At 43.2% G+C, this 17440-nt stretch overlaps 1 protein-coding gene across 1 annotated transcript in view; it reads left to right on the top strand.

Moving 5' to 3' along the window:
- The window catches only part of SAMD12 (sterile alpha motif domain containing 12), a 347492-nt gene extending 330428 nt beyond the window's left edge, over positions 1 to 17064 (top strand). Inside the window, exon 5 of the mRNA XM_014533047.1 lies at positions 11574 to 17064. Coding sequence (XP_014388533.1) covers positions 11574 to 11596 — 23 coding nt within the window. The 3' untranslated portion in view covers positions 11597 to 17064. The remainder of the gene's footprint in view (positions 1 to 11573) is intronic.
- The last annotated feature ends 376 nt before the right edge of the window (positions 17065 to 17440 follow it).

Below are 17440 nucleotides of genomic sequence, written 5' to 3'. Positions count from 1 at the left end.
TAACCATTGATCCAAACCAGCTAGGGCAGGGCTATTTGTTATTCATCTTTATATCCCCAGTGTTTCGCATAGTCCCTGGTAACTCGATGGAGAAGTGATGTCTATTTATTCCATTGTTCACCCATTCACCCCACAAACTCATTCTTACAGTTCCAGAACAGGGAGGGAGGCTGTGTGTGACTATGTGAGCCTTCTTGAAGTGGCCTGTGAGCTGGCCCTGTAGGAAAGGGAGAACTTGGGCAGGAGGATGAGGAAAGAAGGAGGGACCATGTAAACAAAGGACCAGCAGTATGGGAAGAATTTCACCAATTACTATGCCTGAGTGCATAAGGCTGGAAGGAGAGGCTGAAGCATGGTCATAAAGGCCCTGGAATATTCTTACCAAGTGGGATGTATTAAGCAGAATGCCCCTCTTCTCGGACATCAGGAGATGGTGTTGTCTGGAGGAGGACAGAGAATAGGGATACAAGGTCATCTCATTAGAAAAACGTGCCTGGGATTTTTCTTCCATCTCAGAAATGATGGGAAATGAATGTTGCATTAGCAAGAACAGCCTCCAGGTCTTGTCTGTGATGCTGATGGTACTTCCATAGGGAGGTGGCAGTGCATGGTAACTAAGAGCCAGAAGGCCAGCTTCCATCCTGGCTCCTTCAGATATTAGCTGGGTGATCTGCCTTGGGGTGCCAAAGTTTTCTCGGCTTCTAAGTGGAGCTGATAATCTATCGACCTCAAAGTTGTTATGAGGCTTAAAGGCAATGATGCACAGAAACGCCAGGGGAACAGTACTTCTTGGCACATAAGGGTTCCACAAATGTTAACTATCATTATCCCTTCTCTTCTGTGTACCATGGTTTCCTCATCCAAATGGAGATAATAGTGCCTGTCCCAGCCCATTCCTCCTGAACCCTGACAAAATAAAATGCAATTAGATGTGTGAAAGCAATTTGGAAGGTAAGTGCTGCATAGTGCAAGGTGGCAGTCAGGCTGTTAATTACTGTATCCTTGGCTGAAAGTAATCCTAAGAGCCCGGGCAGGAAGGTAGGGAGCTTGTGTGTCTCCAGGCTATTGGCCACAGGTGCGGTCCCTGAATGACCTCTCATAGGTCAACTTGAGGGCCTTAGCATTTGACTGGTCCAAGATGACATAAAGAAGGGAACAGGGACATCTACGAAGCAAGAAAGAAATAAAGTTTAAGCCCTGCAGCCTTGTAAGCAGTGTTATTTCAAACATCATAGTCTTGGACATCTGGGCTCTATTACCTGAAATCCCATTAAACCTTCAGTCTCATAATTCTGCATGGAACCTGCTAAATTGCAAGATCATGCTGATGGCCACCAGCCAGTTCAAGCAATTAATCACTAGGGTCCCCAAGCAGGTTAGCAACTCCTCCCACGTGGGTTCTTTAAGGGAAAACTGTGTACACAAAAGAAATAGCCCAATTCATGCAGTTTTCATAGCAACGTGCTTTGTAGCTCTGCCAACACAGAGAAATTATCTGTTATCATTAAGACATCCAAGCCTCATAACTTTTTCCTCAATGGAAATTAGTACTCACCAGCCCAGGGAAGATCCCCAAACCTTGTTAGCTGTAATATAGATTACAGACTGCTGAGAGCTGACGGATCCAGTTCAGACAAAACTAAGCCTTACCCTTTCCCCATTTTCAGCATTTTCTCATTTGGGGGAACTCAACTTGAACTGAGCTCTCTTTCCTTTTAAACTTTTCTAGAATGTCTGAACTATTTACATTTTTTCCCTTGTTCCAGGCCAAAGGGCCAAAGCCCAGAGCAAAGAAATAACCTAGGAGCCTGTCTTGAGAACCCTGGGGGACATACCCCAAGGTGAAAGGACCAAAACAAAAGACCTATTTCTCATAAGATTTTTTGCTTTGTTTTGCCAAATCAGAGGGTTCATGTAAACGAGATAATGTTCTGCACTTCAGAATGTTTACAAAGTCTTTCCTAATTACTATTTGTTTATAGAGTGATTCTGGGAACATGCTGGAGAAAGAGGGGAAGCCTGGAGCCCTCCCTAGAGAAAGCAGGAAGGAGGAGAGAGGGGATCAGAATTAAATTTACTACATGGGTGCAAAGATTTGGGGCTTCACTTGTCTTTTAAGGTTTCTTCTTTCTAAAACCCTTTTACCAAATCTTTCAGTCTCAGTTTTCAACTCTACAAAGATATGCTGTTCAATATGGTGGCCGTTAGGCCCATGTAACCTGTAATTCATTTCAACTTAAATGAATTAAAATTAAATAAAATTCATTTCTACCAGGTACTAGACACATATCAAGTGTTCAGTAGCTACATGTGGCTACTGGCTGCCATACTGGACAAAGCAGAAGGCTCCATGGCACAGGGCTGCTCTAGATTAAGGAACGCTATTGCCTTGCCACTCATAGACAAGCGTTGTGTCACCTGAGAGCTCCTTAGACCTGTGTGATCTGCATTTTAACAAAATACCCAGGTGACTCATAGTCACTTTAAAATGTGAGAAGCACTGTTCTAAAATACCCTCCCACTCTGAGATTCTATATGGTGACATCCGTTATTGTTAGCAGCATTATTTGTTCCTATTTATTTAGCTTGTATGGCATTGTTTCAAAGAGATACTTCTAGCCCCTTGAGACTTGGCATGCAAAAGGAGAAACACTAAGTGTACCTTGTATACTCATTAAAAAGTGTGCTCTTCTCTTTCTCTTTTAAAAGCTGCAGGATGTGCAGAATTTTTTGGATATATTTAAATTTAAATAAAATTCATTTCTACCAGGTACTAGACACATATCAAGTGTTCAGTAGCTACATGTGGCTACTGGCTGCCATACTGGACAAAGCAGAAGGCTCCATGGCACAGGGCTGCTCTAGATTAAGGAACGCTATTGCCTTGCCACTCATAGACAAGCGTTGTGTCACCTGAGAGCTCCTTAGACCTGTGTGATCTGCATTTTAACAAAATACCCAGGTGACTCATAGTCACTTTAAAATGTGAGAAGCACTGTTCTAAAATACCCTCCCACTCTGAGATTCTATATGGTGACATCCGTTATTGTTAGCAGCATTATTTGTTCCTATTTATTTAGCTTGTATGGCATTGTTTCAAAGAGATACTTCTAGCCCCTTGAGACTTGGCATGCAAAAGGAGAAACACTAAGTGTACCTTGTATACTCATTAAAAAGTGTGCTCTTCTCTTTCTCTTTTAAAAGCTGCAGGATGTGCAGAATTTTTTGGATATATTTTTTTTTCTAAAGAAGTGACTCTTAGGGAATATTTTTCCAATAATGCCATTGCCTTGGTCAACAGAGAGGCCTCTGAAATTAAATAAGATTAAATAGAAACACAAAGAGGGGGATAGATGAACTTTAAAAAATAAAAGGAACTTGAATTATTCATGCAGTTGACGAACACACAGGGTACCATGCTCTGTGACCGAGTGAGGGGGAGTACAGAGCAAGGCGAGAAATGAGGACACAATCACTCATAAGATCATCTTCCAGCTGGTCTGATGTTGTGGAGATGGGGAGGATTTTCCGTGGCAACTTGGATTAAATGTCCAATTGTATTCTTATGCTCTCTCATGAGATTCACTGTTGTTTGAGCCAGTGAACAGAGTTTTCTTCTGGAAAGTTCTGTAGGCTTTTAGAGTGGCTATTGGAATTTAATGACTTGAGATGCTTGCCTCTGTCCAGTGCAGAGAAGTGAATCACTGGAGTTGCCTCTAATTGGCTGTACAAATATCTCCATGTTGAGAGCATCGGGCCTGGATACTTTCTTCCAGAAACGTATCATCCCATATTCATGTGGTGCAAGATGGTAGCTACTGTTGTCAGCAGGCTTCTGACTCAAGATGTCCATACTGTTGGGTGAGGTTTTGCCTGGGGAAATCATGACTTGAGACTAAATATGACAGGTCCTATATTATCACCAAGAATTTCTAGAGTTCAAATTCCTGAACAAGTTCTCATTAGAGAACAATACTATGGCCCCCAAATAAATTCTGCCCTTGCTTTAGAAAACTGCTAACCTCACTCATGTAGCTTTCACCAGACATTCATTCATTCAGCAAACATTTCAGAGCACCTTCCGTATTCCAGGCATAACTACCACACCCTTCAGAAAGAAGAAAGAGGCATACTTGTTACCTGAAGAAGCTTGGGGTAAGGAGCAGTGGTGCTTGAAGAGTGGTCCTCAGACTAGCAACATCTGTGTGCCCTGTAAGCATGTTAGAAATGCAAATCCACAGGACCACTCAAGACCTACTGAGTCCGATTCTTTCCACTTGGGGCCCAAAATCTGTGCTTTATCAAGCTCTCCTGAGGATTTCTAAGTATAATAAAGGTCAAGAAGCATTAATCTAAAGACAGACATATCATCAAGAGATTCTGATATAGTATGATAAGTGCAATGATCAGTTCTAAACTCCTCCAGCCCTACAGGCCCCAAGGCAACATTGAACATTTTAGTAAGTGCTCAGTGGAATACATGTTGCTTCCTTGCTTGGTTGATTGATGCGTGAATCAACCTGTAGAAACTAAACAATACTGGAATGATGGAACATACCTGATCCCCAGGATTTGGGATGGTTTGGATAGCTTGCTTGGGTCTTGCCACTCCTGTTGGTACCCCTCTAAAACCCAGTGTTTGGAGCACTGCATTATATTATATCCAGGTTTCTTGGTATTTTATTGTGTGACATGAACAAGACTATAAACCAGTTTCCCCACTGTCTACACACTTTTCTCTGTCTAAAGGACAAATAACTGCTATCTAAGCACTGGGGAAAAGACATGGATGTTTTTCCCATGGATCTGTGCCAAGCTGGCTTTATAAAAATCATGGAGCTGCTTGTTAAACATAGAGAGTTCCAGACCTCCCTCTGGATGTTCTTAATCAATGGAATTGGAGAGAGGCTGGACAAAATAAAAATTGTAAGAACCTTTTTTTTAAAAAATATATTTTATTGATTTTTTTTTTTTTGAAGGGAGAGGGATAGGGAGTTAGAGACATCGATGAGAGAGAAACATCGATCAGCTGCCTCCTGCACACTCCCTACTGGGGATGTGCCCGCAACCAAGGTATATGCCCTTGACCAGAATCGAACCTGGGACCCTGGAGTCCGCAGGCTAACGCTCTATCCACGGAGCCAAACTGGTTAGGGCTGTAAGAACCTTTTTGAGATGAGTCTGATGAGCTCAAGTTTGAGAATCTCAGCGTTTTTAGAACCCTGGAATCTAGAGACTCAATTTAATCCAGAGGAACCAGAGTCCATTTCCAAGAGGATTTTGAGCCGCATATTATAGACTAGCTGCTCTACTTGTAGTTGAACAGTAAGGGGACAAATATGTTATTGGTTTGTGTGTTTTCTTTCCTAGGGCTGGAAAAAAAGGAGAGAGACAGTTTGCACAGAAGTCCATTCTTGTATCTCTCACTCAGAGGAGGGGTGTGTGTGTGTGTGTGTGTGTGTGTGTGTGTGTGTGTGTGTGTGTGTGTGTGATGGTGGTGATGGTCAAGCTTCACTCATTTAACACTCCCTAAAGAGAGGTGTCAGCCCAAGCCAATGAGGACTGCAGAGCCACTTCTTTCTGCAGAAAGACTTCTGTTATAATCAGGAGCCAATCACATTCTAATTGAAACAATAAAACTCTCTTAGGGCTGAGAGAGTAGGGGACAGAGGTCAAGGCCTTCCTCTCCTGTCTAGGTATAAATGATTGCCTGGAAATGTTCCCATGGGCCCTTGGGATCTCATATTTCCTGCTTAGCACTTCTGGAATCAGTGGGCTCCTGACATGTCATAACCAGATCAAGGGTCACAGACTGGCCTACAGGCTGCAACCTGTGTTAGGTCATTTATCTCTCCGAGCCTGACTTTCTTCATCTGTGTACAGGCACACCTCGTTTTATTGCACTTCACTTTACTGTGCTTCACCAATGTTGCATATTTTATAAATCAAAGGTGAGACCCTCTATTTATTGCAATGCTCACTTTATTGTGGTGGCCTGGAATGAAACCCACAGTATTTCTGAAGCATGTCTGTACTGAGGTCATGGTATTTACCTCCTCAGGTTGCTGCAAAATGGACACAGGTTCTTAGTAGGAGGCTAGGCATGTGGTAAGTACTAGGTTGATGATAGTGCTTACTATTTAGTCATTATTGTCTACAGACGCTGTGTTAGTTGGTGTTCTCCAGAGAAACAGAACCAATGGGAGATATTGGTTCTCCAATAGAAGATATATGTATATATCTATAGATAGGTATCTACAGAGCAAGAGAGCGAGGAATTGGCTCACACAATTATGGAGGCTTAAGATCTGCACCTCAAGATCTTTGGCCAGTAAAATGGAGACCCAGGACAGCTGATGGTGTAAGTTCCAGTCCAAAGGCAGGAAAATACTAATGTCCCAATTCAAAAACAGGCAGAGAGTCAATTCTCCCTCACTCTGTCTTTTGTTCTATCCAGGCCTTCTGTGGATTGACTGAGGCCCACCCACATTAGCAAGGACAATCTGCTCTACTCATTCTACTGATTCAAATGTCAGTCTCACCCAGAAACACCCTTACAGACACACTCAGAATACTGTTTCACACCCCAGCTGGCATGGCTCAGTGGTTGAGTATCAACCTATAAACCAGGAGGTCATGGTTCAATTCCCAGTCAGGGCACATGCCCAGGTTGCAGGCTCAATCCCCAGTGTGGAGCATGCAAGAGGCAGACAATCAATGATTCTCTCTCATCATTGATGTTTCGATCTCTCCCTCCCTCTCCCTTCCTCTCTGAAATCAATCAAAATATATTTTTTAATTAAAAGAATACTGTTTTGCCAAACATCTGGGTACCTCATGGACCAGTCAAGTCCACACATAAAGTAACCCTCACAAGGTTAGGAAAGGTCACAGTTTGTATGTATCACCTTTTTTATTGCCCTTAGCCTAAGCCCACTGCCATCCTGATACCCATTGTGTCTGGGATGCTGACCTCGGTCTTCATGCAGTCAGGGCGGTAGGAGTGACTTCTTACTCATACTGTCAGAGACAAACGTCCCTCCACTTGTTGGGGGCAGGTAGTGGCAGAAATGAAACCAGTACAACTGAGAATGTGTCCCACTTCTCCCACCAAAGTGCTGGTAGCAGAGTTTAGTTTTATTGCCACATCAATCTTCCTTTGTCCTTCTTTTATCTCCTAACTTCTCCCATACATACTAATTAATTAATTGAGCATACCTGTTTAAATCATCCAATCTTGATTCTTATAATAGCTTGCCTGTGAGGGTTCTAAAAGTTAGAAAATGATTTAATATTAGAGGTTTTGATTACATTGAATATAAAATCAAATAAAATGAGCAAATGATGAATAGAAGAGGGGAGTGAGGTTTGAAATCAGCCATATTTCCTGTACGCACAAGAGGCACACTTATGTTGGTTTTTATCTTGGCCTATTTTAGGAGTGATATATTTGGCTCACAACCAGGGGTAGAAGATAAACAAGGACCCGTATCCTCTAAACCAACCTCACACTATTGACATTTTGAGCCTGATAATTCTTCAAAGTAGGGGGCTGTCCTATGCATTCTAGGATATTTTAAGCAGGGTCCCTGGCGTATACCCCATTAGATGCCAGGAGTACCCCTGAAGCTGTGACAACCAAAAATGTCTCCGGCATTGCTGTGGGCAAAACTGCACTCAGTTGAGAACCACTGCTCTAAACATAGGAAATACTTTAGACTGTTAAGTAAAACCTACTTTCTCTAGGTCAAACCTCTTATTTATGGTACTTTATGTATAGGATTCACGTTTGATGGGCATTCATCTAGCTATACAAACACAACTACTTGCTTTCTCTCCTGTGTTCTCATTGGAACAACGGAATTTGCTTTTCCAACACATTTCTTACCAAGCCAGGAAAGCCCTGTGATGAGAACAGATCTGGTTTCTAGTCTCCGCTCTATGCATTCTGGCAGTATGGATGTGACAAGTTAATGAACTTGGTCTCAGTTTTTCCAGGTGTGTTATGAGGATAATGCAATTTAGGGCTCAAAGATGGCGGTGAGGGATTCAATGAGTGGCAGCCTATAAAACTGTAGTTGGCCCATTGTAGCTGCTCAATAAATGTTAGTTCTGCTTATTACTGACTATTATGTGGGGGCTACCGTGGGTGTCACTCCTTTGGAATGTGCATCTCACACCTTATATAAATAGTCCCACATCCATCGAAGTGCAATTCAGGCCCACCCCAAATTCCTCAAGCCTGAGTCACATAAAATACACAGATGGAAGATATGGCTCTTCTTTTTGAATGGAAGATGCCACACGGCCTTTTCTAGAGGTGAAGGCTTATTTCTTCCCTTCAGCCCATGAGAAGCGAGGCCTCCTGCACACAGTAGCTGTACTTCTTCCCCAGACACGCCGATCCCTTCAGCCCCTGCAGCTGGAGCGGGGAAAAGCAGAGTGGACACAGTCAGTCCCAGAGCTGTTCTTGAACGCTCTGCAAGGCCGGCACTGCCTCCCAGGCCAGCCCCTTCCTGCCTTTGATATGAACCCTCCGTATCAAGGAACTGTCTGTTAAAGTCTGCGCTCATCTGGGGGAGAGTGGAAGCCAGAGAGTGTGGACTGTGCCCTTGGCAGGCATGGAATGTTATCTCTTGGAGGCTGCAAAGGCTTGACCTCCAGGCACATCGTGTCTTTTTCCTGGCTCCCAGCTTTGGCATTAGAACACTGCCCCATTTGTGTCTCTGGTTTCTCTAGGAAATCTTGGGAATTTGTAATAATAATAATAATAATAATAATAATAAATGGTAGCCATCACTTAGCAGATATTTAGTATTCACCAAAAACCACACAAAGTGCTTTTTCTATCATCACAGCAGCCCAGTGAGGTGGTGATTACGATCACCATTTTAAGGTGAAGACATTGAGAAATTCATGTTTCAACATCATATAACTAGGAAGTGATGAGTTTAGGATGTCAACGCAGATCCTCCTGATTTCAAAGCTCTTAGTCACTGGACTCTAACGTTTCCCTACCCATCTGGACGTCCAGGCCACGGGGCTACAGAGGAGCTGGGTTCCCAGAAGCCTAAGTGACTAATGTTGGCTCATCACACAGAGATTTAAAGGGAACATATTGAAGAACCACAGGTGAAAGGGCCTTAAAGTGCAATGGGCTCAGCTCGTGTTCCATGGCTACAGTGTGGTTGCTAAAGTGAGATACATTTGCTTGGCATCGGCTACCAGAGGCTCACATGGAAAACAGGGTTATTTGGAGAAGCAGCAACTGCAATAACTATTCACTGACCCTGACTTGGGATGCAAAGCATAGTAGTTAAATAGCATTCACTCTTTATCATCATTATTCATTTTTAAGTTTTATTTTACAGGTTATTCTTAATCCTACTTTTCCAGAGTCACACATTTTCCAGAGCTGACTTGAGCAAAGATCTTAAGGAGGCTGGACTGTGTCAGGTTCCTAGAAATCTTTCCTGTTCCATGTACTGCTCCCCTGCAGGTCGCCTTGCACGAAAGACTTTTACTCGTGTGTTTTCTAACCCCCCTTCAATAGTACTAGAGCATTATCTCTTAATGCAGTTGTGAAGTATTTATTTTCAAGGTACTATTAGTGAGGGAACACAACCCTGGATGCTTTAGTCAGTCAATGCTCACAGGTCAAATCTGCATCCTTGTGAGCCTAATTTTTGTGGTTGATTTGCAAAATATTGTGATGAGAATAATAAAAATTCTAGTGTTTTCATTATTTCACTTCCAGTGCTTTGCTATGCATATGTGTAAGCTTTATATTGTAGTATATCATAACTGTTTACCGTGTTGCTCCATAATCATCATAATTATTACTTTAGTGCCCATGCAATCATCCATCTTGTTAACACATCATCATTTAGAAGACTGGTTGTTTCCAGTTTTTCCACTATTATAAATAACCTCTAGGTTACGTATTTGTGTGTACAGCTTCTTTCATTTTTTGTTATTATTTCCTTAGGATATACTCCTAGAATGGGATCACTTCGTCAAGGAATGTGAATTTTTAATGGTTTCTAAATAAATTGGCGCTGTTTCTCCAGTTTGCAATGCCACCAGCAGTATATTAGTATTTCACTTTCATTACAGGCTTATCGGTAGTGTGTATTATTATTTTATATTTAGCATGCTTAAATAGTACATCCCTTTGTTTTTGTGTTTTCTCCAAAATAGCGAGCTTTAATCAAACATGTGCTTATACATTGTGCATGCTCTCCTGTTTGAACAGCCAGTTTGAAAACAGAGTAGATTTGTTTTTAACCTCAAGAACCCTTGCCATCCACTCCCACTGCACAAAACTTTGTGTATTACACAAAGCTAATATTGATAGTTTTCTGAGAAAAACATTATATTGCATGCCTATATTAACTACTAAATGAGGATCTGTGTACAGGAACTGTAGGGAGAACCCAGATAAAATAATGGAAAAAATTTTAAATAAAAAATTAGAACATCAAGATCTGCACCAGCATTCCCAAGGCCAAAAGCAGGGTTGCAATTCAGGTAGCTCAGTCTCTGACCAGATGTTGATGCCTTTCTCTGATCTCTAACCTGCTCAGCCAGCCTGACTTTTCACGTAGCAAACTCGGGAGCTCCAGCCACACTGCCTCCAGTATTTCCTCCTAGGTTTCCGCCCAGGAAAGCTTCTTGATGGATGAGCCCCTCCTCCCCACCCCACCCCAAATAAAAACCTGCCTTCACACCATTCCCAACCTGATCTCCTTCCAGATTAAGTAAATGCTTGAAACCTTACCGTGTAAGAAAAAGTTTCCCCAACCACAGCCCACCAGGGCTGAATGCCAAGTCCAGAGATCTGGTTTTGCCCTCGCTTCCAGGTGTCAGAAACTAAGAATGAACAGAGCCACTTTAACATAGAGCTGGGGCTGCCGTGCCTGAGGAGCTACCTCGCACATCTTAGGCCTCAAACCTTGGAGTCTTAAAATGGAAAATAAACTCTGGACTGGGCCTAACGCAACATCCTGCCCCAAAGAACTGTTTGCAACGATAACAAGAAACAGAGATGATGACTACTCCCTGGTGACTATAGGACTAAAAATTAAAATCCTTGTTTGGAATCAGCATCACTCTGTGAGCTTATCGGCATCAATAGAAATGCCTTCCTTCTATTGATGTAATTCTCCCCCTTCCTTTCTCATAAATATCTACTGCCTTTGCCTGCTAGTCGGAACACTATTTGGGCTTCTGCCTGATCAGTGCTTACCTGAATGACTATTCTTTTTCTTTTAATCTCAAATAAATGCCGGTTGCCTCTTCCGTGGGAAGGCATTTTATTTTCAGGTGAACACAGGCCACCTGGCCTATTCCTGCGATGGACGTCTTCCATGCTCCACCAACGGTAGAAGGACATTTCAGGAATCCAAGCCACCCTTATTTGTCCTGGAGTTGAGTGACCAGTCTCTTCGCTAGAACTTTCTCTTTCACCTAAGGATGTTAGGGCTTGTTGCAATAGTATGACTGCTGCTTCCTACCAGAACCTGGGGACATAAAGTAATAAATTATTGTGTCTTCCCTGTTTCTTCTTGCTGCCTCAATCGAGGGTTCTCCATAAACGTGGTGAGCCTTCCAAGCTACTCTCCTGCCAGTGGATATGAACATGACCTGCTCCTCCCAGAGAGACTAACTCATGGCCCTGCCAGATGATCCCCTTGGAGCATTGACAGATTAACCAGATTAATTGCGGGGAAAGCACCCATCCAGTCAAGCTGATGGGCTTTGGGAAATCTTAGCTTGCCGTGGATTTGAAATCGAGGTGCATTACATGCAGTGCCCACTCGTTGCAAGCGGTCATCGGCAGACGATTAGCTGGAAAATTGCTTCCAGTTTTCATCACTGTGCATCACTCCGGCCCCCTTCGGGGAGCTGTCTGTGCCCCTCCCTGGAAGTCCTGTTTCCGCATGGCAACTACTGGATTCTCTTACTATGCGTGCAGATGGCATGATGTGTTAGACAACAATTACAGCAGTTTTGCAATCTCGGTGGAGGTGTTTACCATAGTGTGCCCTGGTAGGAATGTCCACATGTCTTCATTATGTTAGTTATGACATCTAAAAGTATTCTGTCCAGCTCTTAAGCACTTTATAGGAGACACGAATCAGCACGTTCAGTACCTGTGAGAAAACAAGTGTTTTCTTTTTTGTTTTTTTTTCTTCATAAATCTTGTCTTATTTCTGGCGCAGACTGTCCGAGACAAAGTCCACTCCTAGCATATCCCCAGTTGTTTATGGTAGATCGGTGTAAATATGGCCACAATACTGTTAGACTTAACCTCTTGACACTTTCCTGAACAACTGGATCCCAAAGGGAAGCAGAAGTGGGCTGATTGTAATACCTTAGCTCCTGGTTCCTTGCACTGAGGCACAACGTAACCGCTTGCACATACAACCACTCAAACACAGGAGGCTTCTTCTTGGCCAATGTGCATGCTCTCGAAGTCTACAGAAGAGTTCTTTCAAATCAAAAACAGGGAAATAGCCTTCTTTTAATCAAAGACCATGCTGGGTTGATGTTAAGGACAGCAGAATGCAGTTTGCCAGTGGTCTGACTTTAAAACCGTGGAAGACTTCCTAGGTCAAGTTCAAATCATAGCTCTCCGGGGAGAAAAACCAGCAAATGACTCCTGAGTGCCTAGAGAAGGAAAAAGGTCCAATTGCACATGAGGTTTTCTCCTCAATAGAGAACCTGCTAGTCCCTGTTAATTCTTTCTGGGATTATACCCACAACTAGTTTTTTGTTTGTTTGTTTGTTTTACTGTCTTACAACAAAGCACAGTCCTGGGGAAAAGGTCAATCCAGTTATTGCTTATCTTTAAGCATTAGAAAATTGTCTAATGAACTGACCCTACAGAATGTTTTACCATTTTTTCCCCTGAAAATATAAATTTGGCTGAATCAAAAACTCAGCAAAGCATGTTCTGTGTGCCCATGGTCTCAGCCTGGCACTGACAGGCATGGAATAATTTGCTATAAATACATGGAACAACTCTGGGACCCTTCCAGCACAAGCAAGCTGTGCCTTTTAGGGGGTCACCAGACACCCTCTCCCGCATTTTGCTTCCCCTGGGGTCTCAGGAAACCATAGCCCACTGAAAAAAGGGCTTACACTGAGATTTGGAAACCTGACAGGGAAGAGCAGAGAGGTTCAAAGGTGATTGGGGTGAATCACCCAATAGGGTGACTCACCTGTCAGGTTGTGGTGCCAAAGAAGGGGACTTCCAAGAGGGAACTCAGAGGAGTTTCAATACCCCCAAGAGCTGACCCTCCAACATGTTAGCAACAGGACCATCAGGCCCCCCAGCAGACCACAATTCTTTACAAACCCTGCTGCCAACTCCTCTGGACATAGCATGCCAATCTCCATCAGCTCCTCGGTTTCAATTCCAAGAGCAGGGTTTCATCCTTTCATTCCTCCCTTTATTCAGCAAGTATTTGCTGAGCACCTACTATGTGCCAAACATTGTGCTGGGGCAGCAACAGTGTACAAGACAGAGTCTCTCCACCTTTTGAAAGAGCTCCTTCTCCCGAACACTGTCCCCACCCCATCTTTTTCATAATGACAACAGCACTGGGACAGCATTCACGCCCTGCCAGAGTAAGCTGGGAAAATGCCTGGAAAAGGGGGCAGAGGAGGAAGGGGTGGTGGACAGCATTGAGCCACATATTGGCACCCTTCATGCATAGCCAACGCTCCCAGGGCCCAGATGTAGCTGGGAAGAGCTTCCTAGAGCAGCTCTCCATTGGTTTCTTTGATGTCTACCCTGGTCACCTATATTGCCATCCTTTACAGAGACACAAAAACCTCCTTTGCTGTATTCTCTGAAACTCCAATTCCATAATTGGTCCTGGGGACACAGAATTGGACCTGATGCATCCAAGAGAACTACTGCCAGATGCTGAGAGAGCGTGGCTGGGAATTGATTGGTTTAACCAGGACATTCTGAGACCACCGCTAACACCCGTGGAAAGTCAGACACGCTTGATGTTGCAGATGTTCATAAAATGACGATGGTTCATCTTCATCCTTACTAACTCTGGCTTTTGTGAAATACATTCTGAGCAATTAAATAAGTTGAGTTTCCTAGCTTTTTTTTTTTTTAGTTAAAAGAGTGCTGGAAAATGGTGGTGGGTGAAGTTGGAGCTGAGAAAGACTAAGAAGAAGACAATGAAAGAGCCCAGTTGAAGATGGCTTCTCTAAAAATGCCTTAATTCCTGGCAAGTACCACATATTTGCAGATGAACTACAACTGCTTACCAAACTGTCCACCTCTGTTTGAAATCACTTCGGGGGATGCTTTTGAAAACATGGGAGCATCAAATCTGAGTTGTCACGAGCTGAGCCAGCAAAATGGAGCAATGATGCCATTCCTGGGGCCCAAGATTCTTTGTTACGTGTTGATGCAGTTTCCCACAGTTCCTTTCTGCTGTGCTGTACCTTCTTCCTAAGATGCATATGGGGAATCCGACTTTCAGAAGGTCAGAAATGACTGGGGTGAGTTTTGTTTAGTAGGAAGCAGGACACAGGGAGGTGTGGGATAAATATGTTGCTGTCCCAAAGCTCCAAGAATTGTAAACTGTTGACTTCTAACTTTTCCTTAAACCTGTGCTACACCTTTTATGAAAAGGCTGACACCCACAGTGTACAGGAAAAGCACTCTTAGGAATGAACAGAAATAAATAATTACCAGACTCCCCTGGGTGCCATGGAGATTAGCTTTTTCCAACTTCAGAACTGAATTTAAATATGCAGAACATCCAGGTTCTGCTAGGGTGAAAAGCAATCACTTCGGTAGTTTATGACAGACCTAGTGGGGTAGAGACCCCAAGAGCTTTCTTTGTGGGTAACGATGCATCTTCTCGTCTTCAAATCCTGCTCAGGCTCTGTGAGGTGTGTTACCACACACCTGATGCTACCTCCAAAATATGGGTAAACAGCACACAGGTCTCTGCAGAAACACTTCAAAGTTGCTCACACAAAGGCTCGGAGACCTTAGTTCTGAGGGGATTCTGCTATTTTTAACGTTCAAGGGGAAAAGGAATAAATTCGTGAGAATATAAACTCAGGATAAACTCAGATGGATTTACCCCCTCATTACTTGCCAATGTGCTTTGTCTGCAAACGTCACCCAATTGATTTTGGGTAGGAACACTAGAAGTTTCAAGGAAGAAAGATTTTTGAGACCCCCCAGCACTTTAGTTTCACCAAAACCTCCTCTTCCCAGAGCATTAGTAGCTCTATTCTTTGTGGTGTTTCTCTCTACATTCTTTAGGGCAATTTTGTTACTTGACAACTAGACTTAAAGCTTCCATAGTCTCTTTTTGAACATCTAATCTTTGAAAATGACATATATTCCTTGATGTACTAAAGGCTGTTTTTATCCACCTTTCCCACAGTTCCCTCCACCCCACTTTTTTGCTTTGTTTTGTGATTTTGTTTAAATTTCTACTTTTGAGAGTGTTCTGTGGGTAGATTTCAAGTATTCTATAAAGAACTCAAACAGAAAAACATAGTCATCCTTCCACCCCCACTCCCTGGCCCAGTACTGACTAGTAATTCCTTCTTAAGCTTGATCTTGGTGAAATCTTGCTGCCCAAACCCCAGTGGCACACATCTTCTCATTTTTAGGGGATGGCTGGTCATTGCTACTAATTAAAAAGAGGCCTCCCTGGCCAGTGTTGCTCGGTTGTTTGGGCATCATTCCATGCACCAAGAGGTTGCCAGTTGGATTCCCGGTCAGGGCACATGCCCTGATTTCAGACACAATCCCTGGTAGAAGATGTACAGGAAACAGCTGAACAATGTTTCACTCCCACATTGATGTTTCTCTCTGTCTCCCTCTCCCTTCCTCTCTCACAAAAAAAATAAAGAAAGAAAGAAAAAAAGAGGCCATGAGATCATGGAAGAGGACAGACCAGAAGCTGCATTGGCTTAGGGGACAGGTGTGTGTGTGTGTGGTGGGGGGGAGGGGGGGAGGAGGACTCTATTTCAAAGACAAGCACTGCCCCTTAGTCTCCTTAGATCTGCATCTAACCCTGTAGCCAGAAAACTATCTTAGGAATTCTGCTTTATCAGTGTGCATGATTTCTGGCACCACTGCTTAACTTCAAGATCAAAGAGAATCACGTTTCCATTATGTTGCTCTGGTGACTTACTCTAGTGGGGAGACAGGGAGCATGCTTTAGAAAGCTGACCACCTGTGGGAGCCTAAGGAAAAGCTAGCCAAGTGCACAGGGAGGTTCTGCCACAGAAAGAGCAAACTAGTTACTTCCTTGCAGATTCTCATTTGGGAAGGTGGCTAGAGGGATGGTCTCCTTGCTGGTTTTCTTCGGGCCATCAGCTTGGCTCCACAGGGAAAGAACTGGGCTGAGGGCAAGCACTGTTTCTGAGGTCTGAAATTTTTAGGGTGAAATCCACCTGTAACAATTGGAAAGGGGAAGTGCCACTGAGTATTGTTCCAGTTTTAGACGCCCTGCCCAACAGCACAAAGACTGGGAAATGACTTGCTTTAGTCAATCTGGAGTTTCATTCGCCATGTAGGGTTATTTTAAAATCTAGACGCACTCCAAGCATTCTTACTTCAGGGCTTCCTTTCCCCAATTCCATCAAGCACCAGAAGTGACCAGCAACATACACCTAATAATAAAATTTCAAAGGAACCATATGATTTGCATTGAATTGCAGTTGACTGGTTGACATAATATTAAGTGTTTTGGGTAGTTAGACATTATTTCTGATTACACAACCTTCTTTTTACTGGAGCCAGTGGTTCAGGCATTTCATTTGTTTAATTGCTTGTTTTGTTGTTGTGTTCCAAACTTTAAACATTTACAGAAGCCTTAGAAGGGCTCTTTAACGTAGGCCTTTTTGCCTAATGTGCAGAGTGAGAGAAATAGGAGTGATGAGGAGATGGTTAAATTAATGCAAAGTTGGAGATCTATACCTAAAACATTTAAGACATTGGAAATTCTGCTTGTCACCTCCTGCATTGTTTCTAGCCTTCTAATTTAAATCATTTGGATCAAAGGAAATCAAAGGGCTGCTTTCCTGTGGCTTCGCCACATTAGCACACACACACAGCTACCACATGTGGAACTCTAAGCTGGATTGATGTTCGTGAGCACACGGATCTGTTTTGTGTCCGGTATTTAATTACCACCACCACCACCACCACCACCACCCAAATTCTATAAAAATGTATTCAAATGCTTTACCCTTTAAAAAATTGCAAAACGAGCCCAGCATGTGTGGATCAGTGGTTGAGTGTTGACCCATGAACCAAGAGGTCACTGGCTCGATTCCCAGTCAGGGCACATACCTGGGTTGTGGGCTCAATCTCTAGTAGGGGGCGTGCAGGAGGCAGCCAACCAGTGTTTCTATCTATCCTTCTCCCTTCCTCTCA

This window comes from Myotis brandtii, unplaced genomic scaffold (genome assembly GCF_000412655.1).
Source record: "Myotis brandtii unplaced genomic scaffold, ASM41265v1 scaffold931, whole genome shotgun sequence".
Classification (NCBI taxonomy): domain Eukaryota; kingdom Metazoa; phylum Chordata; class Mammalia; order Chiroptera; family Vespertilionidae; genus Myotis; species Myotis brandtii.
This window is presented reverse-complemented; position numbering and strand designations above follow the sequence as displayed.